Below are 24,466 nucleotides of genomic sequence, written 5' to 3'. Positions count from 1 at the left end.
CCCACAGGTGACTCACGGTCCAGGGGCCTCTTCCACTGTGGGACGAGGCTTAATGTGTTTGTGTTCACTGTGCAAGGGTCAAAGGTCAAACAAGCGACTCTGAAATGTCAAAACAAACCCTGTCTGGTCTTTTTGTTCACGTGGTAATGGAGGAGAACAGTTTGCGTTTAAAGGACATGGTTCTCTAAACATCCTGAGCAAAGACGACAATGTTGCATGAATATTTAGCATTTTAAAACCAACTAAAATGAAGTTATTAATTTTATTTTTGGTCTTGTTTTGGTCTCATGTGCAGGACTTTGTGCTGGCTTCAACTGTTCAAATGTTTTCCTGCTTCCTGGATTTTTGAGAGGCATAGAGACGTTTACTTTTATTTTATCATAGTTTATAAATGTCACTATTACTGCAAAAGAAACTGTAATTGTGTCACCTGGACAAAGGCTTTTAGAGTCTAGTTTTTAGGTAAATAAGGACAGTAAGGAGTATTCAAGTCATCATTATTCATTTTATGTTACACTCCATGGCCAAATGCATTCATAGTTTGTGAATTTTGCTCAGTGTCAACAAAAATAGGGTGTTTTTGACTCAAATTCTTACATTTTTTAACTACAAATGTGATCATCCGCTGTATAAATGTGTGTATTTGGACAATAACAGTGGAGAAAACCTACTAAATACAAAGATTACATCACATAAACTTATTTTTGGAGCTACAAAATGCATCTAATACTTTTTTTCCTGCAGGTTTCCTAATGAACCACTAGAAGCTCCCACGCACAATCACTCTATAAAACTGACCATGACTTTGTGGCCTCCCCAGACAGGACATGTGTCACGTCAGATGTCCATAGACGCTGTGACCGGACAGATGGGTCAATGGAGACAAGCCCCGAGACGACGTAAGAAAAGACACTCTGAAGGGGGGGTGCAGAGGGAAGCGGGGCTGTCCCAGGTCAGCACACAGGAGGGGGTTAAAGACAGCTTACCCCTGCCCATATTTGGAGGAAGGGAGTGCTAATAGCGTCCCACCAGTCATAAAAAAGTGGGCGTGTCTTTCCGAATGAATGAGCAGCCTGATAAGCTCTTTGTGAATAGGTCTCAGAGGAGGGCGAGGGGAGAGAGGGGACAGCAGGACCACAGAGGACTACACACTGTTGTCTTTGGCACGCTATACACACAAGCCGTCCGCGTGTTTTGACTGCGTTTTAAAAAGAGGAGTGTAAACTTCATGGGACAGCCCGATGCGGTGGAGGTCTGAGCCCGGATGGAGTAAAAACGCCAGAGGAATTTAAGAACTTTGTGGACAGACGCTGATGATGCTGAAGAAGGTTCGATTCAAGGTAAGGATAAGGATCTGTGAACTTTATTTTGCTTTGTCTGAAGTTTTTAAAGATAACTCTGTGCGTCTGTGTGTGGATGTGATGCTTTTTTTTTTGGCACGGCCCATTCATAAACTTAAGATAAAACTAGAATTATTTATGATTTTTGCTGAGTTCGGATTCATTACGTTTTTGTTGCAACTGAAAGTCAAGATTTTTGGACATTTTTAGCCTCTAGTAAATTTATGCAGCTGTTTCTGTCCATATTGTGTAATTTAAAAGCAATTTTTTACTCAAAGTGCAAAAAGTGCTGCATATTATGACACATGATTCTGTCAGTTTACCCAGTTAACAATAATTATCTAATTCATTGTTATTAAAAGAACATTTGAAGATATTTGCACATGAATGACTTTGACTCACATAGAGACAGATTAAAAAAAAGAAGAGAATCAAAGAAATTAACAGTTTAGATCCAAATCTAATATCTTTTGACTGGGAAAAAGTCCTTAAAAATCACGTAAAACCACAATATGAAACCCATGATTTTAATTTAAACGGTAAAAAGTCCTGATTATGCAGTGAGAAAGGTTGACTCGTAGCTGCTGAGAGTTTCATTCATCCCTGTGAGCATGTTCTACGTTGGGCCTGAACAAAGTGGAGCAGTGTTTTCTCTTCCTGATGTCCTCAGTTCAAAGGTTTCTGCCGCCAAAGCCCTGAGCTCACACCCGGGCGGTAATTACAGAGACCGCCGTCACTTCAAATACTCACTACTGCAGCGAGTCACCGGGCTTAAGTCGAGTTATTGAGGAGTGAGGAGGTAGAGGATGATGGTGCGGGTCGTTGTCCTGGGATTAAGGATGGTTCAGGTTGGATTTCAATGTCAAGAGCGATATCTGGGAAAACCGTGCGAGGAAACCGATACCGATACTGATTAAAGTCCCTCTCCATAGTCCTAACGTCCTGACATGCGTCTTAACAGGTTCTCTCATGGTAAATACATGTTGCTTTGGCTTTATTATACAGCTTTTTTGCAAATTTCTCAAAGTAAAATGACTCACAATCAGGCTGGGATTCATTATTTCATTATTTAAGTATTTTTTTTAACCAATTTATTCATTAAACAGGGACAGTCCATGATAAACTTAATGCACAGACGTGTAGAGAGCTGCAAATAGTTCATTTTTGTAGTGATCCTGCGTAAAATTCAAAGTTTTGTGGCTGGTTTGAACAGTAAAGATATAAAAACGTGCAAATTTACCGCGACGCCTGACAAAAAGGGAGAAGCTGAATGAGAAAAAAGTCAATTTGCATTACGTTTAAGACAAATTAATCATATATTTTCGCATTAAACCAGGTACTAAGATGTAAAACGTTTCATTCTCCCGTAATACTCAAACACAAATACTATTCCCTCAAGAAGTTATATCCGTTAAGGCATCTGGAATAAAAATTAAAGCTGAAACTAACACATATAGTAACAGATTCATGAATAATTATGTTGCTGTCTTGTATTATTCATTTCAAAGCGACTTAAACACATCGTGAACGCTACAAAAAGCTTCATATAATTGTAAAATGTGTCTTTACCATTATCGAGCTGCAGGATGTCTATTGTTGCACTGACCTGAGTTAACGTGTGAACAATGGGCCCCCGGGGGTCGCTCTAAAGACGAGGGGAATCACTCTGTTTATTCATTCTGTTCGTGTAACTTAGTCGTAATAATGGGGTCACGCCGCGGATCACTGGGGTGTCCTGGTGTTTGACTGAGAGCGCAGATTAGGAGCTGGTTTGTGTTTTCTGTCACTCTCGTTCCTGTCACCTGTTTGACGTCAGCTGCTCCGAGGTGACGCTTTTCCCGGGACCTGACTCACTGTAAAAGCAGAGACGGTAAAAGTAAAGAAAACAAAACCAGCAGGAGACTTTTTAACTCGAGAAGAGGAAGTAGCTGCTGTTACTTGGAAATACAGCAGCTCAAGAGGAGAATTAGTTTTTAGGAAGTGAGTGAAAAAAGGGATATTGTTCAGTGTTGATTGTAAGATTTAACATTGCTGCAACTTGTGACACTTAAACCTTTTTAGTGCTGCTTTTACTAAAACTGCTGCTGTTATTGACACTAAAATTACCCATCACTGTGACTCCCAACTTTCTTTAAAGCTGAAGGAAGTTCCCCAAAAAAGGATGTCCAAACTAGACCGCTGGATTTATAATAAAGATTGTCATGTCAGTTCTGTGTTTTAGACTTTATAACTGTTCTATAACATCTTTACTAAACATAAAAACATAATTTCCTTTTGTAAACCAGCAGCAGTTTGTCAGATAGGACCTGTCCTAACCGCTTCTCGACACAACTTCTGATGCTTCTCCTGCAAAACACTTCGTCCTTGTCTGTCAGAATCGCCTGTATCCTGCACAAACTATTCAGGACAGCAGGTCTGAAGAGGATATTGGATGAATGTTGAAGCCTCATGTGGAATTTCCTCCCTGTGGCTCAAACAGATCGACTCAGCCTCACGCTCCAGTGCTACATTTAAGTTCCTGTTTCCTGAAGAATGGACCTTTTGATGGATGGTTGTAGCTTCTAGGATCTCACACTAAATCATGCCCGTTTTCCCCAGATTTGTGGATTTCAAATGATCTTACAAACAATAATCGAATCGTCAGTCTACAAATGTGAGCTGTGGAAATTATACTTATATTTGTTTCATTTTCTGGAGCTTGCAGTCTTATTTGAAGTGTATTCTGTGTCCTTTCATCCATCACCACTAGATGGCCCTCATGTCCCACTGTCCTAAACTCTAAACTCCCACAAACCCCTTCTGCTGGGCACTATCAGAGCCATGTGTCTGCTCCTGGATGAAGCATGACACGAGCACTGACAGAGCTCATTGTGCACAGATTGTAAAGCCTCAGCTCTGTCCACAGAAGCTTTTGAACAATGAGGTGATATAAACTAAAATAATCTCCATCCGGGGCTTCATAGAGAAACACGTGGGAGTCTCATCCACCATGACATGAAAATATAACCACTATTCTCCCCCCTGTGTGGGTCTGATCCAGGTCACAGTCCAAGGACTCGAGTTTAAGGAGGACCAGAGTGTGCACTGATGATGCAGAAGGAGAGGCGCACTGCAGAGGGATTTGATGCTCTCGGGGCTAATGAGCACTCCCCCGGCGCAGCCCTGCAGCTCTGTGCGTCTCAGACAGGCGTGGGGGAGAGCGCGTGGGGGAGAGCGCGTGGGTGCATGGGGCCCTGGGACAGAGGGAGGAGAGGGAGGAGAGGGAGGACCAAACACGCTCCTGATTAAACTCAAAGCCTGGAGCGTTTACTGTCTCGGTTTATGCTCAGTTTATGAGGCAGTGGCGTGGCTATTTTACATAAAAGTGAAGTTTACCTTGTAGTTTTGGAGGTGACGCTCGCTCCAGGCGCAGTGAGGAGTGCGCAGTGTGGAGTGCGCAGTGAGGAGTGCGCAGTGTGGAGTGCGCACAAACTGTCCTGCGTCAAACACAAACAGGAGCAGAGCCACATAAGACCAACTTTGTCTGGTATTATTTGAAACCTTCAGTGATATTTTTTCCTGCATTCATTATAAACCTGGTTCTATTATTACAGGACCAACTATTATTGTTTTATTTTTTATTATACAACTTATTATTACAAGGGTTTTCATTTCACAGCTGCAAATATAGAACAACTGCAAGAACCAACATCAAACTCCACATGAAACAAGTCCACACAAGACAGAATCAAACTCATCATCCTCTGGTTATTGAGGAAAATATGAGCGTGAATAATCCAGCCAAAACGTATTTATCTTTTATAAAACTGTAACATTTGCAAACACTGTGTGACTAATGCTTTCAACACAGAGCGAGATGGTTTAGGGTTTGATTCCTCGACTGAAGCTGCTCCAGAGTCTTCAGATTTTACGTATAAGTCTAGTAAAACCCATAAAACGTATAAAACTGATCATATTCTGGAGGCGGGGTCCTGTACTCTGATCCTAATCGGTTCTAGCAGCTCTGGGGGAAGACCTGTCCCTGGTTACCTCATCAACAGAAGAAGAGCTGATGCCAGGACACATAATCGTAGTCTGCACATAACGTCTTCATACTCCCTGAACTGTTCACCCCTCTAAAACTCTAAAACTGTCTTTCCCGTTTATTTGTATGGACCATGTGGAATGTAACGTATGTCACTTTACTGGAAACACCCTCAGTGCAGTGCATTCTGGGAGTGGATCTTTTTTGCGGTTGTTCTTGAGGTTTCTCCTGTTTCCCATGGCGCTCAGGCTCAGGGCTTTTCTCCGTCTGAGGATGTCACTTTGCACGGCCCAGTGACGCTCGACTTATAGATCTGTGAGGTAAAACAGATAAATGTCGGCGGTGGGATTGTACTGGATTCTCTCTCTCTTGATTCAAAAGCAGATCTGTAATAATGAGACTATCCCAGGTCTGGAGTTTGGTGAAGCAGGTGTCAGACAGTAGTTCTAACCAAAAATGGATAAAACACTTGAACTGAAGAGTCGTCTTTATGTCACCAGAAGGGGCGTGCGTACATGAACCACAGTTTGAGAAACACTTTATTAGACTAAACACACATGAGCTCACCAAGAACCAATATGCACTAAGATAATCATGCTTCTGTTTAATATCCATCCATCCGTGTTCTTCCTCTTATCTGGGGCTGGGTCACGGGGGCATCAGCCTGAGCAGAGACTCCCAGACTTCCCTCACCCCAGACACGTCCTCCAGTTCCTCCAGTGGGACCCCAAGGCGTTCCCAGCCCAGAGACATGGTCCCTCCAGCGTGTCCTTGGTCTTCCCCGGGGCCTCCTCCTGGTGGGACATGCCCAGAACCCCTCCCCAGAGAGGTGTCTAGGAGGTATCAGAACAGACGCCCGAGCCTCAGCTGCTCCTCTCGACGTGGATGAGCAGCGTCTCTACTCCGAGCTCCTCCCATGTGACCGAGCGCCTCGCCCTGACGGTAAATCGAGAGCTTCTTCACCGCAAAAGACGCTGCACCGAACTGTCAATCTCACGCTCCATCCTCCCCTCACTCATGAACGACACCCTGAGATACTTGAACTCCTCCACTTCACCTGGAGAGGGCGTCACCTTTTTTTAATGATCACATTTATTTATTTATGGAAAACGTAAATATTCACATTTATATACAGTGCTTTTCAACCTTCAAGTCACTCAAAGCTTTACATCAAGAACCACTCACACATTCACACACACATTCATACACCAGTGCACACAGACACTGGGGCGAGGGGGGTTAAGTGTCTTGCCCAGTGACACAACAACAGCATTTATCTGTGTGAGCTGGAATCTGACTTAGTAGATCTGACCCCTCTACCAATGATGTTTATGTCGAGAGCAGGATTCAAACTGCCAACCTTCAGATCAGTGGATAAACAACTGAACTACTGTGTTATTTTCACAACAATAACACAAACATGAACAAAAAGTGAACAAAACTGACGGTTAAACACAAATCAGTTACAATCACACAAAAACTGTCCCATCGTTCAGTAACAACCTCATGATTCTTGACAGCTGTTCTTCACCTGTTGCATTAATTGTTGACGGAGGGAGGGAGATAAATCCCCAAAAAATCCCCAAAAAGCCATGATAAAAGTGCTTTTTTAAAAATTCCACCACAAACTGTTTTATTATTTCAGTCTGAGCCAGAGTCTGAAGAGCTCCTGCAGAAGCACTTACAGACTCTGGCTCAGAACAGGCAGATTAGCAGGTTCAGAGTGCAGCTTCAACGAGTTATTGGACAGACACGATGTTATTCGTCTGAAAGAATGTGATACAAACTGACAGATGAGTGTAAATCAAGGCACATCCCACCGGAGTCCAACGCAGGAATGTGCAGTTTGTAGCATCCAGAGTCCAAACACAGGCTAAAAAAAACACTTTGGTGTGTCGATACGGAGAGAATGTGATCATGTTTGAAGGAAAAATAAAAGAAGTATGAGAGATAATAGAACAGATACGAGTTTTTACATAACGGTTTAAGAAAATATGGGAGTAATAGCAGTTAAAGCAGTAGCCAAAGTAACAAATACCATCAGTCTGACTATATTTAATAAAGACAATTACCAGTAAATCCTTTTTTTACTTAAATCTTCAGCTATTTTTGTCATTTCTATGTGTTATTTCGCAGTAATTGTGCTTTATGTGCCTGCAGATTTCAGTTTTATCTATATTTTTAGATTGAAATCCACATGGTCAACTACATACCACCAGTTACGCAACAGTGCCGCTCATCCACCTTTATAAATACGACTTTTACACTCGTCTGCTTATATAATGTACGCATATGTGGTATTTCCTCTCACTCCTCTGCCGTCCTAAACATAGCTGTGGGTTTTTGGTGTACATTGGCTTGTACTGTCTGGGTGAGTGTCTTCTGTTTACTTTGAACACTTCTGTCTCTGTTGCGACGACACATTGGACCAATTAAAAAACATCTGGAGTCTGCACATCTGCTCCTGTGGATCCAGGAGCTGTGGGCTTTGGCGTCAGGAGCGCAGCAGTCGTACTTCTGTCGTTTATGGCTTACGTGCAGATTCTCACTTTACTGCGTGTACAAACTGAGGAGAATGTCTGTGGAATTGGCCTGTCATGCAAAAAATACTGTATTTATTGTTCAATGTATGGGAGATGAAACAAGACTTTTTAGGGGTCAATATTTATCATTATTACTTTTTCTTTGTACTATTGGGACATTTTTAGTTATTTTTCTTTACTACAATGAGATTTGAGCTGTAGAAAGTTGAATTATGAACTTCTATGACTCATTTTACTTATAGAACTACTTAAGTATTACATTCTGTTAACTATTTTTTGCATTTAGAATAGTTTTGGAGGGATAATTCTGCTTTATGGTCTGGTTTCAATGTCATCATTTATCATCAATATTTACACTATTTATTTATTTATTTTATTTAATTTTATGTTTTTATTTTATTACTTATTTATTTATAATATATCACACTTCAAAATGTGTTATTGTGACAGACCAACTATTGAACCCAATTTTAATTATTTTTATTTTTTAATATTGTGACAGACCTACTATTAAACCCAATTTTAAATTTTTTTTTTAAATATTGTGACAGACCTACTACTAAACCCAATTTTTATTATTTTTTTTAATTTGTTTTTTTTAATATTGTGACAGACCTACCATTAAACCCAATTTTAATTATTTTTTAATTAGTTTTTTTTAATATTGTGACAGACCTACTATTAAACCCAATTTTAATTATTTGTATTTATTTAATTTTTTTAATATTGTTACAGACCTACTATTAAACCCAATTTTTATTATTTTTATTTATTTAGTTATTTTTATATTGTGACAGACCTACTATTAAACCCAATTTTAATTATTTTTATTAATTTTTTTTATTAAACCCCAACAATATGATATTTTGATCATAAACACGACCTTTACGTGTCTCCAGACAAGAGGTAAACATGCTCAAAACAGATTTTACTGGTAACTATTGTAATTTATCCGTGATTACAAAAACACTGGACATGACGGACAAGTTGTTTCTGTTATAATTTAGCGTTTTGGTTCTCTAGAGAATTATCCAATCAGAAAACAGAATGAGCCTCACAGGAGTCTCTCATTTGCGTTGCCAGTTCCTACGGCTAAAAAAACAGGATGATTAAAACTGAAAGGACTCGCTCTGATGTGAACCGTCTCTATCTAAACCTCAGCACCTGCAGATAATCATAACTCAGTGCTAGTGCAGCCTTTGCAGCTGTGATCGTAGCACTTATTCAAAAGTGAAAGAGCACGGGCTACATATATATTCTGTGATATATTCCTTTAAGAACAAGCAAACATTTGAAGAAAAACGTTTATAGTGGATTTGATGATTTGTTTTAAGTCAAATTGTGTGTCTGAAAGAAAAACAGCGAGTTATTTCTTACGTTTATTCAATCATTTAAGTCAAAAGTATGATTATCTGTGAAATTGTCCTGCTAATCCATGGTCTGAGCACTTTGTCTTTAACATTTTGGGACAGGGTCAGCGCTGGAATTAGTCGTCTCTGATGTTCTTAGCCATAAAACAAAACAAAACACTTGTATTTTGCACCAGACTGAATACACGCTTGGTAAAAAATGATAGAAAGTAAAGTGTAAGTAGTGAAAAAGTTTAAACCAGGCTAAGTTTCCACCTTCGTATTTACCTTTACCCTGGTCCGGGACACTGCAGGTTTGCACCAACAACACAGGGGCACTGTCCGGTAGAAGAATGAGCGCCTTATGCCCACCGCGGGGGAGAGGCAGGGCTGGGACAGGGAGGCTGACCCAGGAGTCTGTGCGAGGGGAGGGAGGGGAGAGGGGAGTGTGGGAGGGGCTAAGTAGAGCAGCCACACTCAGACCTGGGCACATGGTTTAGGCTGCACTGACAGGACTGGACCTTTGCTGCTCTGTTCACTGCTGGATCCTGTGGTTTGGAGAGTGGAATTACTCTGGGATTCACACGAGAGAACCGGCTCAGGAGCAGGTAAAATGCACCGTTACTCAAGCGTGTGTTTAGTCTGCAGTTGTCATCGTTATAAGCTGTGTTTTTGTGGCACTTTTTAAGCTTTATGTGCGTCTCAGAGTGATAAAAAGTTAGGACTGTCATAGCAATTAACAATGAACCGGATAATGAACTGTTCTCACAATGACAGCGCACTTCAGGAAGCAGAAACCTGTGAATTTTGTGTTTGTAATGCCAGTTTTGTGAAAGCATTTGAAGACTTTTAACACATCTAGAACCCGGCATTCCCTATAGAACTGCACCGGCTCAGATTACACTGCACATTGATGACTTAATCCTCGTTGTTGGTGCTTTTGTCACTAGAAAAGCAGCGCTAACAGTAACAAATGACACATCCTGACCATGTTGAGGTAGTTACTGTTTTACTCTGCGTCTGTAATCCATCTTAGACGAACAAAAGACTGTCTGTGCGTTATTAAATACCAAAGTTCCACATCAGGACAGTCGAGCTCATTATTTTTCATAATAACATCTGTGGAAAGCTTTTTGGATTTCACACCTGGCATCATCTGGGACGGCAGCAGGTGCAGCAACAGAGGGACTATTCTTCCACGGCTTAAATTTATGTATCGATGTCTTTATATATGAAAAACTCTTTGTGTTTCTCTGTGATACTGAAGTCCAAAGACTCACCAGAGCTGGTCCGTTTAATCCGGCCCCTTAATGTGTAATCTATTGGACCACAATCTTGTAAACAATGATCTCATGTGAAAGAATGCAGGGTTTAAAAACATCTCCAGGTGAACAGATAGGGGCGTCTTGGGACATGGAACAGTCCATCAAATCGTGCCACAACACCGGATTTGACCAATATGTGTCTCAAAATGTGTTTATTATTGATCTGCTGCAGCAAAACTGAGCAGCACAACATCAGATTTATCTCGTTATGGTCACAGTTTTGCAGCATAAACTTAATCGTGGGTGCAAACGGGACTGTTAGGCCTGTCAGGAGAACACATTTTTAACACAAGAATGATGAATTGCTGTGGAGATGTACTGCGATAAACGATAATATTGAAACAAATTTATGCCACGGGTGTAAAAACGGTAAAGCAGGAGAGTCTCAGTAAACATCTAGTGGCACCTTTGACTTTTTTACATGTAAATGCTCATACGTTTCTATATAAATTGTGACTTTTGTGCACTTGTGGTCTTGTAGTTTGGGTTAGATCATGCTTCATAGTTTTGAGAGCTTTTGTCGCGCTCATTTTATCACAGCTCATGCCTTTAGTTGATCAACAATGTCTTTCGTCGACTGCAGCCGTCGCAACAGTGAAACACACCTACTTCTAACAAGCTTGACTCATATTATTAATACAGCATTATTCCATTACGGTTTTGCTTCTCTCTCTCAGTCTTTCCACAGTAACACTGGCGTCTTTATGGTCCGCAGACAGAGGCAGACCTGTACAGTGCGTGTTGTTGTTCGCGCCCCCGTCCACAGCACATTTTTGGGGTCCTGGCAGCAGAAAGCGCCTGTGCGGTTCCCAGACTGCAGCTCCTCGCCTGCTACTGATAATAAATCCTTTGTTATGTGAGCTCATTCTGCTGAGAGCACAATCAGGCCAACACACAGAGGCACTCTATAGCACCCTGCACTCCCTCTCCCCTCTACGCCTATGGCTGCATGGGTGCTCTGCTGCTCTGTGGGTAGTTTTGACCTCTGAAGTAACGAGATACACTCAATAAATATGGCTGAAGCATTTAATACTCGACTTAAAGCAGTTTGGAGTAAGTTTGTTGTGCATCTGGACAGAAAAAACGCAGTGAAAGCAGTGGAAGTCATGGCAATAATTAGAATATACTAGAAAACGCTCGTTAAAAGGTGAGTCACGGCACATTTTTGAGGAATTTCTACATAATCTGAAAAAAGTCTACTCAGTTTTCATCCATCCTCTGAGTTAACTTCTGAGTTTTGTTATTTTAAACATTCCCAAAAAGTCTTTCTGTACGTTTTTATCCTCCTCCAACACTGACCTTGAAAGACGCCAGGAAGTCAGCGTGTTTCCCGTACAAAGAGAACTCTAATAGGTTTATAATTTCAGAGTATCATGGCGCTAGCAGAGAGGCTCATGGGAAACGGAGCGGGTTTGTGAAGCTGCCACTTGATACAGCGCGCATTAGAATGGAAGCAGTGGTATCGCGGGCGTTTGCTCTGGGGAGGTCTGCACCGAGGAGTCTGAGCTCTAATTGACCTTCAGTGTGTGAGCTGTGGATTGAAGTGCACGAATGTACAAATGAATACTTCGAATACTTTAGTACTTAACCGTATCACCTTGAAGTACACAGAACAACTCGCAAAACTGATGAGCTAATTCAAGGTGAGATGGCACAGTACGGTGAATATAAATACCCCAAAATAAATAGACAATGAGATCATCCGTGGAAGAAATATCTCGCAGATATGAGGACATCTTCTTGGCGAGAGTTTACGCTTTTTGGTCCAGTCCAGGTCGTTCATCTTCCATTTGTTAAAAGGCCAGAGGCTTCCAGCTTCTGTGAACTTAACACCGTGACGACATTTCCACACAAAACATCAAAACCAGGACTAAACTAACTAAAACTGGACAAATCAGGACTAGACCAGGACCAAACGAGGCCTTATCGCTGGAAATCTCACCTCTGCGTTCACAATAACAACTGAAGAACACATATATTAACTTTTTGAGTAGTGCGTTAGCTTATATTTTAGCCTAAATCGACATACTGGTGTTTGGTGACGCACGGTGCAGCTCCAGACCCTCAGTCCACATGTTGCGATGCAGAAACAGCTGTGCCTCTGCTCTGCCCGACAGCTGCACTCGTCCCATTCAAACACGCAGGGCGGTCACTCACACGGGCCTCGCACACAGGACACGACCTCTGCTCTGTCCACGCTCATTTGATCCTCACTTCCTCATTTCACTGTGTGTCCTGACTGCAGTTAACCTCATGCCACAGTCACCTCGATGGTCTAATGAACCCTTAAAGTCACAGAAGGACGCATGCTGTACGGAGACAAGAGGAGAGTTCTTTCCCAGGATTGTTTTATAGTAAGAAAGAAGCAAAAAAGACATTAATTTAACATAGACGCTGAGACAGGTCATTAGATTTAAGAAGACTGATGGCATCTGTCTAAATGTTGGGTTTATATTCCTGTGTTCCTTTGTGTTACGTCCCAGCGAGTGTGGGGACGGGGAAGTAACAAAAGAAAACAAGATGGAAAACGGTAAATTAAGAAGTAATTTAATGTACAGGGATGTTAAGGGTAAACTAAACAAAAGGGGTCTAAAAAAAAAGGGTTTAAACAAAAACAAAAAAGGTAAAGTTAACTAAAACATTCATTCCGAAATAACGTAACGAAATCTTGATGCACAAAGTCACTGTACAAGAGAGAGACACAGGCCCGCAGCCCCAAAAAGGTGTCCCGGATCTTCTTAAGTAGTTGGGAGGCGGCTGAAGGTGGGCCCCAGGATCGGCCTCCAATCACGGCCAAGGGCTCACACAGATGGGGTTATGGGAAAGGTGGATAAACTCAGGGACACCCACATGAAAAATCGTGCACAAATACAAACAAAAAGAACTTAAGGCCTCAGAAATAACCGGTGTTTTTGCAAAGAGAGATCACAAATTACATCCTGGGCCTGGGATCTACTCATTTATTCTACATTTGCTAAATAAAGTGCAGTGTTTTTTTAATTTAACCAACCTGCTTCTCTTCTACCTTTAACCGTTGGATTATTCATTCAGTACGTTGCCAAGCTAAAGCTACAAACCGATTCCTCTACAGAAAACCCCTGTCGTCCCGCAGAGCTTAAATCAGACTCGTCCTGTTTAGAAACATGCATCGGTCCAGAGAGGGCACTGACTCCTGAGCTCAACAATGGGAAACCAAAGGGAGAGGGGGGGGACGGGGGCTACGATAACGACAACAGGACAACAGCCGTGTTTTGCCGTTGCCGTGGCGATGGCGTTGGCAGCAGACGGTGGTAAAAGATGATGTCATGGCGTTCGGCTGCTTCCTCTTCACCTGCCCCTCCAGGCCTCACTATCTCTGCGTGCGTCAAGACATTCCTACGATAAACTTTGCGTAATTAAACCCCAAAATGTGTCCGTTATTAGCTGTCAAATTGGCTCGGCTTGTTCTAGTGTTGTAGTTAATATCGGAGGGAAATTGGGTGCTTAAAGAGTTTAAAGATGTACAATAAAAGACTGGGTATCGGAGCGTAAACCTCATGGCGGATGGGCAACAAGCTGTTTTCCCTAAGAAGCAATTAAAACAATGGGATTTGAGTTTGGACGATGCGCTGGTTGAATGACACTGAGGCTAATTGTACTTTTGCAGTAGACTTTGATGGCGTCTGTATCCAGGGCTTTTTGTGTTTTGTTCCAACACAACCCTCCACGATCCTCATCAGGGGTCAGGGATGCAGTCATGGACAAAACCTCTGCTCTTGTAAACAATAGAAATATTACACTGAGGGTACAGCCGTGTCTTTGTACTCAGCCTGTAGGAAGTGCCTAACTATTTCCACACGCTGCACTTTAGCGAAAACGAACAACACGAGAACACGGACTGACTCAGGGCTGTTTCCATGACTCAGAAAGGGATATCCCAGACTAGACCCCTCCTCGCTCACCTACGCGTCCCTCCCTGAGCTGGAGTAACGAGATATGAGTTAGTTTTTTGCGTCGTGAGGATGGATTCTGACTGGAGTTTGTGGGTTTTGTGACAGAGAGGAGTGGTGAGTAGATAAGAGCTTGTTGTGTGTAGACTGAAGCTGCTGGCACCAGAAACACACCACTGTTTGTTTGAAAATAGACAGAGATATGACGGATACACGTGTTTTCTTCGTGCTAAGAGTTTTGTTGTGGGCGTGGTAAAGGCGGGACTATGGGTCTGTACAACTACATTTTCTCTATATCCATATTATCGCTCACTATCAGGTGGAAAGTTTTGATTATTACACAACAATTCACAGGTTTATCCGAGGAGAATCGAGTATTTGCAGGATTTTTAAAGACAAGTTCTGCTGCTCAAAGTGCGACACATAAAAACTCAACAAAAACAGATATTCAGATAAAACAATACGTGGCAAAAGTGCAATAAAACACCAAGATTTCCTGTCTAACTTGTATTAAATGCCAGGGAGAAGAGCAGGGGTTTCAGTCTGGTCTCAAACTGCGTTAAAGACGAGAGACAACTGTATGTATGTAATTTGTTTAATTGCAACTTATATAATGCTCAAAATATATGAATGAACAGATGAAATATTGTAGATAGTTAGACAGAATCGATAGCTGCGTTTAACAAAACAAAAACAAAAGGAAAGGCATTTTTGGAGTATGATGAAGTGTTTTACAGAACAAGAAAGCTGCTTTTTAATCACAAAACAAAAAAAAAACAAAAACATATTTAGTAATTAGTATATTGTAATGTTACTTTGGATTGGGATTTAACCATGAATCATCGCACCAAACCCATTATTTCAAGAGACATTATATAATAACACAGCTCAGTGGCATGAAATAACCACAGTGTTTTATTCATGTTCACTGCAGGTTCCTGATTTGTTCCGTTCTTTGCAGCTTTATACAGATTCATGCATTAATAAGACTAATAATCCATCCATATTCTCTCTTCTCTGTGTGACTTGTGCAGTTTAAACAACCATTTTATCCAACAGTCTGAGCCCAGAGTCGTGCGGTGAAAGTGCAGCCTCAGAGACAGCGATTTGACGATAATAATAATAATAATCATCATAAGGTTTGAAGCAGGTTTTGCTGAAGACAATAATCTGTAAATGACATGTGCCAGTGTCAGCTTCAAAACATTGTCATTTGAAACGTGCCGTGTGGTCAGGTGACACGTCCTGAACAAACCGGGGTCAGCAGAATGACGCTAAGATCTTATTATGTCGCCTGATTATGAGAAATCACAATCAGCTGGTAGCAATTTAATTTTTTTTTTTGTTCAAAGTGTTTTTTATTAAGCATTCAATTAGAAATACATTAGATTCTTTTAACACCCAAACCCCAGAACAAACCCTGTTGCACCATAAAAATATACATATATATATATACAAATAATATACATAAAATACTACGCTCTGGAGTAGTAGTACCTTTACTCCTGTGAGATGATGATGGATCGAAATCTCTGATCTTACTCAAAACAGTTAAGCCAAGTGCTGAAAAGCTTATCAGTTCAGCCTCTTAAAGAAAAACTGATTTTGTCTCATGTTAAATGGTGAATAAGGTCAATAATAAGGTCAATAAGCCACAATCTAAAGGTCTAAAGCAATGAGCAATAAGGTAAATTAAAACATATGACTGTCTTAAAATCTCAGTTTAACAGGAGATGCGCAGTTACAGTCATATTTTTTTTTACATCTAAAAATATATGCAATGTTTGTAGTCAAGTAATAAGTTAAAAAAGCAGTTACATTTATTTATTTATTTTATTTATTTTATTTATTTTATTTATTTTATTTATTTTATTTATTTTATTTATTTTATTTATTTTATTTATTTTATTTATTTTATTTATTTTATTTATTTATTATACATTACATTCAGTTACATTTATACAGTTTTACAGTTACATCTGCGTGGCCCTCGGTGAAATTGAGTTTAACACCCCTGGTCTAAAGGATTGTTTATTTTTCCACTTGATCAGTATTAATCTTTGAGCCAAAAGTGTAGTAAAAGCAGTTATATTTTTATTTTTATGAAGGTGCACAGACTCCAGGGATGTACCAAATATTGCGATTGTGGCTCCAGGTTCAACGTCGGGCCCTGATGCTTCGGAAATAAATTTTAAAATGGACTGACAGACGTTTTTCAGCTTTGAACAAAACCAAAACACATGTGACGGTGGCAATGGTTCAGTTTCACTACGGCACTGTCATTTTTAATAAGAGTGACGATCTGTGTAACAGGGCAGGGATTGGTTATTAAACTTCTTAACACTTTCTTTACACTTTCTGCGATCTTTGTACCAAAATTATGTAGGAATATGTCACACCGCAGCAGGATTTAAGTGAGAATTGGTCAGAAATTCGCCACTTTGGACATTTAAACTGTTACAGGAGATGCACAATGATCTGATTACGAAGTGGAACAAGTCAAATTGATGTTGTTATAGACACTTTTACGCTTTAGTACCGGAGAAATGAGCTAAAACTATAAATATCCACGTTATAAAGCAGATTTTGAGTGTCCGACCTGCTGGATAACTGACCTTACATAAGTGAAAACAGTTTAAATCTGGACATAAAACATATCGTTGCCTTCCCTCCTGTGTGAGTTTATCCATGCCACACAGACTGAAGGCTGTAGCTCGTTTTGCTGATTGTGGCGTGGGTCCATGAACGCCTCGTGGCAGAATAACTGATGTATGTTTACTCCTGTTATCAGAGACGCTGCTATCAGACCGTATATATTTGCATTCTAATGTGTCGTGGACAGGATTAAACTTATCTCGAAGCGTAATATAAGACCGAGACATTATGGGCGAGAGATAAAGAACAAAAACACGCATTTACTACAGATTTTTAAACCGTTTTACTGCTTTTTTCCATCGTGAATGTGCAGGAATATACCCAATTTAGATGACGCCATAAAGGCAAGTTACAGGTCAGATCTGTGGAGTGTTTTGAGCAATAAAAACATGTGCAACTGAATAAATGCAAAATTGTTTAAGGACATACTGTGGAACAACCCAGACATGCAATAACATCTCCAAAAGTTAAACCAGAAAAGCTACAAAGTGAATTTTTTTTGTCTTTTTTGGTGCAATAAACGACTAAAATGAACTTTCCTGAGTGAAAACCTTCTCCTTCAACCTGGTCTGTGTTGCGATACTAAAACTTAACTCTTATATTTTCCTTTACAGCTGATTTCTTGCACAAAAACATAAAAGCGTTGTGATCTCTGCGCGGGTCTGAGTTGTCGTGCGATAACCTTCACTTCTGCACATCCATAAGTTCCCTGTTTATTTCACTGTGGTCTTTTACTTCCTCCTTGTCTAAAAGTGAACTGTCTTAGGAGTGAGACAGATGCGATAGTACTTGGCCGTCTTTACTCTTGCGGGCGGAGCTACAGCCTGACCTTGGCCTCGGTCGCCAACAGGAAGTGGCCCCCGGCTGAACAGGAAGTCCTTTTATAGTGACACTGATCTGGCAGCAGTTTGTCATGGTTTTCCTCTGTCTGTCACTGTGTTTCCCGTCCGTTCTTGTTTAGTTGTGTTTGTGTCTCTGTCAAGTGGATTCCTACGTCCAAATTCTAAACTTAAACGGTGCGTAGAGCTGACGGACTATAGGCTGTTGTGGTATTTAAGTCTCTCACCACAACAGGAGACGACAAAATGACCGCCGCATTAAAATCTGTCTGCGTTTTGTTTTGATTCGTTTAAAGTGAAAAAAGGACACCAAAATATATTATTAAATGTTATAAATAGAGGAATAAAGCCGTTCTGCTGTTGTTTCATTAGTTAATACAGCCACACCGCGTAAAATCAACACAAAAAGACTGAATTCTACTTATTATTTTACAGCTTAGACACAAAAATGACATTTCTGATTAAACAAAGATACTGAGCCACAGTCGGGGTGTGAATATTATTTGGTTTATCGAAAATTGTGATTATTCAGCGCACAATATGATATAACTGTAAGAACAAAAACATGAATATTTGTGAGAATTTTAGAAGCTAAAATAAGTAGTTTCAGTTTAATCTATTGTCCATAAAAGTAAACCTGCATTTCTGACCATTTATGTCACGTTAAATTTACTTTATCATTCAGAAAGGAACTGATATATATATATGTCTGTAAAGATAAATCACTTTTCCTTTGTACTAATGAGGAACTTCTATGAATCATTAAGTGTTTCATTTGTATTTGAGCTCATGTTCAGCAGAAATATTGTACGTGTAGAATACATTTTTTGGGGTTATTGTGCTTTAAGTTTATGGCATTTTCTTCCCCAATATATAATACTTCAAAATGTGTTATCGTGACCTTGGTATATTAATTATTTTGTTTGGTCTTGGTGTCAATAATAAATAAAATCAAGATGTCAAACGTGTGAACCTCCTCGCCACAAACGTAACTCCAAGAATCCATTTTTGACTTGTTTTTTATTGCATTCCCTCAAATTCTCTCCATTTGCTTTTCTCAATTAAACTTTATGTCACTATTGAACTGAAGCAGTAGTCGTAGTCGTAGTCGTAGTCGTAGTCGTAGTCGTAGTCGTAGTCGTAGTACCCAGCTGCTCTCTGACTGCAGTTTTGCAATATAAACACGATATTAAATCAAACGAACGCACAAACTGTCACATTTTTACACTACAGGACTGTGCAGCTGAGGTAGCCCGTGTTATTGTGGCTCAAAGTTCTTCCCACGGCACCAGTTTTGCGCATTTCTGTGGTCACTTCTAAAAACAGATCAGGTCTTTTGGCGTTTGCTGCAGAAACAGAGCAGGAAGCACGATGCAAACCTGTATTTTCAAGCGTTGAGGTATTTCAAACGGCCTTATCCTTCAAGTTTTGTTATGTCTTTGTGCTGTTTTACAAAATAACTTTCTCAAGGTCTGGTCAAACTGTTCCAGCGGCGGATCTGCTACCTGTTTGTTTCCATGGAGATATTTTTGCTTTTATTCAATCACAGATATTTATAAATCTACCCGCGCATTTTTACAAAACCATAAAACATTTCAATACACTTTTTCTTCAACTTTTGTTCCTCATTACCTTTCTTAAAACTTACTGAAATTACACGTTACATAAAGAACAAGCAAACCAGCGAAGTCGTGATTATAGCCTGCGTGTTTTTCTGCTTTTTGGGGATATATTTGTCGACTTGCTGCACATGAAATCTAAACTTAAGAGCAGCACTCGTCGCTCGCCTCCCTAAAATAATTGTTCAAGTGTGAAATGAAGGCAGAAGTCAGGCCCGTGAAAGGCTCAAGTAGTGAAACCAAGAGGAGTTTTACAGACAGAGGAGAGTTTGACTTATGAGGGTAACATAATGAGCTGAGATAAGAGAGATTGAGGGAGAGAAAGAGAGAAAGACTGAGAGAGGAGGAGGAACAGGAGGAAGGAAGATAGATGAGAGCGCTGCAGCAGGATTAACTAGAACCACCTTATCACAGCAGACAGACCGGGCTCTTTAAGTGTTTGTTAAGATGATATTAATGCTGCTGCTATTTCTGTCGCTGATATAAAGTGAGAAAAATAAAAGGGCAAAGTAAAAAAATTATATTTGGCAACGCTGATTTAATTTACATGCACGGCAAATATTTGATCATTATCTGATTTCTGGAAAAAAGATTGAATAGTTCATTAATTACAATTTTACGATTCACTGCATGGGCTTTGTCTTCCAGTTTCTTTAAAAATCCATTAACTGCATGACATATTTAGATTTTTATACTTGTAAACACAGAAAAAATCAGATTAATTATTATGATTTTTCTAGTTTTATCTGATTTTTATTGGTCATGTACTGTTCGTTGCATCATAAACTGTTTGCAAACTAGAGTCTTCCATCTATATTTACTTAAATCAAATTAATATTGACTTTGTTGGTTGATCTTACGAGATTTCACGTGTCCGTCGTCACCCGCGCGCCGTGTCAAACCACGTCCAGGTGTGTTTGCAGTGGGACGTCTTTGTCTTTTGATGGGACTTCCTCTTCGGTGTTTGACCCCCTGCACGTCCCGCTCCCACACGCCGCCATATTCAGCTCTTTTTATGTCGTTTAGCCGTTGTGTCGCCTTTTTATCAGACTTGTGCAGGTGACATGAGGTTACACAAAGAGTCTACGCTCAGTTTTTTGGTTTTAAATTCCTGATTTTCTCCACATTTCCCCCAGTTTGAGAAATGATGTTGTTTTTTTGTCACGGTTGAGCTGTTCAAAGATCGTTGCACCACTGTGGTAACTACGTTGAACCATATTTTCTCAGCCTTTACATCCACCTCACTTAAAAATGCACTTGTAACTTGGGGTCCTCCGCCTTCTTACCATGTTACTGATGTCCCACAGTGTTGCTTTAAACTTTCCTGTCTTGCATTTATTCAGTAACACGTGCTAAAATACCAGAAAAATACACATAATCAAAGGAAAACCATGTCTCACACTCATCTGACCTATAACTTGAACTGTTGGGGTGACCTGTGTGTCTCCATGGATACGTTTTATGTCATACTGCGGAACATTAAAGGCTTGATATAGCATCTCCACGGAGACAAACACGAGCAGAGGGACGGGGGACACAGTCGGCGTATCTCTTGAAGCCCGATATGTCCCTACAGAGAAATACTGCAATAAACAGAAGGAATGAAACTACTTTATGTCGCTTTTTAAGATTTAATAATGCAAGAAAATCCCATTAAACCTTTTTTAAACAGATACTTTCATTTAATTTGCTCTTTCTTATTTTGAGATGTGGTTCTAAGAGACAAAAGCAGAAATTAAATGACTCTCTGGACATCTCTGGTTTGGTGAAAGTTGTATATCATCTTTTTTTATACTTTGTTTTTTGTATTTTTGTACATATATGCACCTTTTTATTGTTCATAGCAGTTTATAAACAAAAATCCACTGTACAATTTCATTTATTTTCCTTCTCAGAGCAGCAGAAATGTTCAAACTTTGATGCATTTAGCCATATAAGGGACTAATTCAACTGTGTACCGCTTAAATCTTATCATATTACAACAAAAATACCACAAATCTCCCCATTTTTGCAAAGAAACCACACTCAGGATTGTTCCAGCTTTCATATATTGAACCATATGTCACAGTTCTGTCTGTTTGCGTGTTTTTTCCTCAGTCCAGCTCCGTTTTCCAGCGTGTTCCGGTCCTTCTTCTGTTTCCTCCTTGTTTTCCCTGCAGCTGCCGCTCGTTTCGTTAATCAGCTCAGGGTCGTCTATATAAACTGCTTCTGTTCTGTCAGTTCTTGTTCGATTGTTGACCAGTTCAGAGCAACATTCAAGCTCATCTGAGATACCTGTTCCTGAGTTTATTTGCCCGTTTCCCTCATTGAATCCCTAGTGTGGAAGAGATTTTCGTTGATATTAAGACGTTATTCCTCAGTTGTTTAGTCCCTGATTTACCATATTCTGTATTACCTACTTAAAGGACTTTCTGTTGTAGTTTCTAAGACATTTGACTGTTCTTTGCGTTGCATTTGAGTCCAGTTTACCAGCGTGATACCATAAGTCCAAGTCGATATAGTAATTATCATGACAGGCCAACGTATCTCCATCTCATGAGAAGTTCTTGGGTTTGAATCCCCAGATTTTGTTGTGATACATCGTGTAAGAAAAGTTGGAACAGGTGGGACTAACCAGGTCTAATCTACTCAATATTCACCTGTAAAAACATATAAAAAGGATTTCTATGTGTCGAAATGTGAACCTGCCTTTAGTGTATGTGAAAATTATTAAATCAATGTCTAAGAAAAACGTCAGTCCCCTGCTCTGATTGGTTTTACTCCCTGCGTCTGACAGATCGTGCACTCACACATCAGTCTTATCTTATCTGTCTCTTACCCCCGTCCTCCCGAAACTCTCCGTGATTCTTCACTTTTTACATTCCTGCTGAATCGTCTGGTCCCTCCTTGTGTCTAAAAACCCTTCAAACCAGATCTGTCCATGTGTGAAACAAGCCCTGTCTCTGCCCACGATCCATGAGAGACACGGAGACACTGGAGCAGGCGTTTTTGTCTCTTCTTCATTGAGCGAGTGTGAATCTGAAGAAAAACGTAGCCCCCTGTGGAGAGAGAAGGGGCTGTGCTGTGGGAACGGGCCCTGATAGACTCAAAAAATGGAGGAGAAGGGTTTTTTTTTTAAATGTATTTTTGGATGAATGTGGTCAATATGAGGCTGGGCAAAATGACAAAAAAAAAAAAAAATCATAATAAATAAAATAAATAAATAAATGTAAAAAATAAATTAATTAAAAAATACATAAAAAAAGAAAAACATCATTATATATATATTTTTTATATATATTTTGTTTTTATTTGAAAAAGGGATTTTAATATACACTTTCTGTAGATGAAGAATATTGTCTTTCAATCATGGCCATTTCACACAAATTTCTTCCTCAGAGCTTTGCAAATCACATGTTTTTAACTATTAATTGCATCAAATATACTTCAATAAACTATATGTGTATAAGTGTGTTGTATAATCAAACCAAGATAATCCCAGTAAACCATTTTTAAATAGATACTTTCATTAAAAGGCATGAACTGCAACAAATAAATAGCAGAATGTACCAGTAATTAGCGATATAAGGGACTAATTCATCCGTCTACCGCTTAAATCTTATCATATTACAACAAAAATACCCCAAATCTCCTCATTTTTGCAAAGAAAATGTCCTCCGCTTTCATATTTTGAACCATAAATCGAAGTTGACATAGTAATTATCATATCAGACCAACATATCTCCACCTCATGAGAAGTTCCCGGGTTTGAATCCTCAGATGTTGTTTCGATGCATCATGTAAGAAAAGTTGGATAAGGCAATGCAAATAAACTTTTAAATGAATCAAACACTCACAGATTAAAGCAAATTAATCTGACGTTTATTCCTCGTTCAGTCCAAAATGTTTCAGTGACATTGTCTTAAAACTCTTTGCCTAAAGCGACTCATCCACAGCTCGGAGACAAAGATAAAGACTCCACTTTCAGGCATCTTTTCACTCACGCTTCCCTCTGCAAACATCACAAGTCTATTCACCGGCCTATTTCCATTCAACGCATTTATAAAGCTTTAAGATCTCTGTCGTTGCTACTTTTCTACGTCTCCCCTTTTAAACCGATGGCCAAACACTGCTTCAGTCACACACACATTTGTCTGTGGGGTTCTCTGTTAGTTTGGAGCTGCCAGTCAGGAATGTGCGTTTTAGTTTAGTGGAGCAAGCAGAGACAGGTCCACCTCCTCTCCGACTTTATTGGAGAAAAGAGACAAAGAGATAAACCATATCATCCACGGAAAGTAGCCACCGTGTGCAGAAAACACGGGCAAATTGGCTGCGAGGTCTTAGAGTGAGTGTCCTACTTAATCAGGTTCACGCTGAGAGGATTGGGTCAGTCTCGTGTTGTTGGAGAGCAGCGGTCAACCATGGACGCTCTGTTTTGGCTGGACAATTGGAACAAGGTAAAATGCAAATGTTTTTAGAGGTTTTGAAAAGCGTCTGTTGCGTTTGCAGTGGATTATAAAGCAAATGTGGCTCAAGATCAGTTTGAATTTGCACTTTTTATTTGGAGATGTGGTTCTAAGAGACAAAAGCACAAATTAAACCACCTGTTTGTATCAGTTATCAATTTATTTTAACGTCATACAAGTCTCTGGACGTCTGGAAGTTGCGAGATTGTGAGGATTAGTGCCTTAGCAGCGATAAATACTATACTTTTTGTACATTTTTTTAGTATTTTTGTACATATATGCATCTTTTTACTGTTCGTAGCGGTTTAGAAACAATAAAATCTTTGATCCATTGCACAATTTCATCTATTTTCTTTCTCAGAGCAGCAGAAATGTTTAAACTTTGATTACATTTTGTG

At 39.9% G+C, this 24,466-nt stretch overlaps 1 protein-coding gene across 9 annotated transcripts in view; it reads left to right on the top strand.

The window, feature by feature from the left end:
* Nucleotides 1-1,281: 1,281 nt before the first annotated feature.
* Nucleotides 1,282-24,466, top strand: part of phldb1b (pleckstrin homology-like domain, family B, member 1b) — a 99,621-nt gene continuing 76,436 nt past the window's right edge. For 2 of the 9 annotated variants that reach the window (XM_055226085.1, XM_055226081.1), the window contains exon 1: nucleotides 23,910-24,059. In XM_055226085.1, coding sequence (XP_055082060.1) covers nucleotides 24,024-24,059 — 36 coding nt within the window. In that variant the 5' untranslated portion in view covers nucleotides 23,910-24,023. Of the gene's footprint in view, nucleotides 1,341-9,751; nucleotides 9,865-23,909; nucleotides 24,060-24,466 lie in introns of those variants that run through there. The other 7 variants (XM_055226087.1, XM_055226083.1, XM_055226082.1 and 4 more) reach the window with 6 other exon arrangements.

This window comes from Periophthalmus magnuspinnatus, chromosome 13 (assembly GCF_009829125.3).
Source record: "Periophthalmus magnuspinnatus isolate fPerMag1 chromosome 13, fPerMag1.2.pri, whole genome shotgun sequence".
NCBI lineage: Eukaryota > Metazoa > Chordata > Actinopteri > Gobiiformes > Gobiidae > Periophthalmus > Periophthalmus magnuspinnatus.
This window is presented reverse-complemented; position numbering and strand designations above follow the sequence as displayed.